At 66.6% G+C, this 1,711-nt stretch overlaps 1 protein-coding gene across 1 annotated transcript in view; it reads left to right on the top strand.

Annotated features, from left to right (window-relative positions):
- Window positions 1–1,478, top strand: part of H696_03840 (hypothetical protein) — a gene marked incomplete at its 3' end in the record, with an annotated part of 3,819 nt that extends 2,341 nt beyond the window's left edge. The window contains exons 6-7 of the mRNA XM_009497699.1: window positions 38–268; window positions 441–1,478. Of these exons, the coding sequence (XP_009495974.1) occupies window positions 38–268; window positions 441–1,478 (1,269 nt within the window). The remainder of the gene's footprint in view (window positions 1–37; window positions 269–440) is intronic.
- Window positions 1,479–1,711: the final 233 nt, after the last annotated feature.

Raw genomic sequence — 1,711 nt, 5'->3', positions numbered from 1 at the left:
CCCCCCCCCCCCTCGGCGCCCGGCCCACGTGTCACAGGATTGGTTCATGGACCCCAACAACAAGGCCTACCTGTACCGGTACTTCCGGCTCTTCCTCCAGCTGCTGGCATACCAGTACGAGCCAGTCTCCCACTGGGTTCTCAAGGCTCCGGTGCACTCTCTCTATCCGGAGGCCCTGTTCAATGAGTTCCCCGATCTGCGGGCGGTCAACACCCACCGCGACCCGCGCTATGTCTTGGCTTCCTGGACCAAGTTCCAAGTGCAGATGGTGCGCTGCTCGTCTTGCTGGGGACGGACTTGCTGCCGGATTGCGGCCGGCCTTCCTCCCCTCTGCTTCTCTCCCCCCCTCCTCGGCCATGCATACTGACACCAACTCATGCTGTCTTTCCCCCCCCCCCCCACCATCCTCCTCCTCGCCCTCTCCCGCTCTCGCCTCCCAGCTGTCCATCTACCAGCCGGACGATCGCGACCTGGGCCCGCCCTATGCCGTGCTCACGTACAAGATGCTGCTGAACATGGCCAACCGGCTGATGGACTTGCGCGACAAGCTCGGGCCCGAGCTGGACCGCAAGCACTTCTTCGACATCGAGCTGGTCGACATGAGCGCCGACCCGGTGGGCACCGTGCGTCGAGTGTACGACCACTTCGGCATGGACTTCGATGGGGCGGACAACTTCCCCCAGCGGATCCTGGCCACGGCCAAGTCGGAGCGCGATCGGAGCGACCGCCTGCGCAAGGTGTCGGTCAAGCGCCGTGCCGCTTCCGGCGCCCTCTCCCTGTCGGACACCGTGGGCGGCAACTCGCACCTCATCCAGCAGCAGCTGAAGCAGCAGCAGCAGCAGCAGCAGCAGCAGGACTACCTGCAGCAGCGCGAGCGGTCGGCCGCCTCGACGGTGGCCTCGCCGGTGGCCACTCCCCCTTCGCTGTCGCTGAGCACCCTGTCGACCCCTTCCTCGCCGAGGCTCCCGGTGTCCGACACCCATGGCAGCGGCCTGTGCCGGCAGTTCACCAGCGCCGATATCAAGAACAGTCGCGAGCTGGCCCTCTATGGCATCGATGAGCTGCGCATGGAGCATGACTTCGCCCGGTACTATGGCCGGCACTTGCCCTCGGTGCGGCTGTACATCTACAACGGCCATTCCAGTGCCGAGTGGCTGTCCTTCGGCCAGGCCATTGGCCAGGCTGCCGGGCCCGGGGCCTGCCCGTGCCGTCGGAGCTCCGACCCCATGCCGGATCTGTCGGCCACGGCACCGATCTCCGGGCAGGATGCCTCGTCCCTGTCCTCGGATGATGGGGAGGACTCCTCCTCCGTGGACCTGTTGGCCACCGCGCCAGCGGTCCAGGCCACCGCCGGAGGGGTCTCCTTCTCGCTGGCCGGCGTCGATGGCGGTGATGTGCAGCGCTTCGCCTCGGCCGCCGATGGCCAGGCGACCACCACCCGGCGCCGGGTGGCCAGCCAGCAAGCCGTCTCCGAGTAGCGTCCTGCTCCCCCCCCCCCCCCCTCTGCAGACGCGCTCCGCGCCACTCCGCCCTTCTGCTCTTCCTTGTGTCCCTTCTTCCCGCCTCCTTTGTGGCTTTTGCATGCACGCACGCACGCACGCACACGTACACACGCCATATACATGTACACACACGCCATACACGCACGCGCGCGCCCTGCTGTGCATGCACACACGCACACATGTACATACACACACTTTTCCGCCCCCCC

Source organism: Fonticula alba (assembly GCF_000388065.1).
Source record: "Fonticula alba strain ATCC 38817 unplaced genomic scaffold supercont2.6, whole genome shotgun sequence".
Taxonomy (NCBI): domain Eukaryota; order Rotosphaerida; family Fonticulaceae; genus Fonticula; species Fonticula alba.
This window is presented reverse-complemented; position numbering and strand designations above follow the sequence as displayed.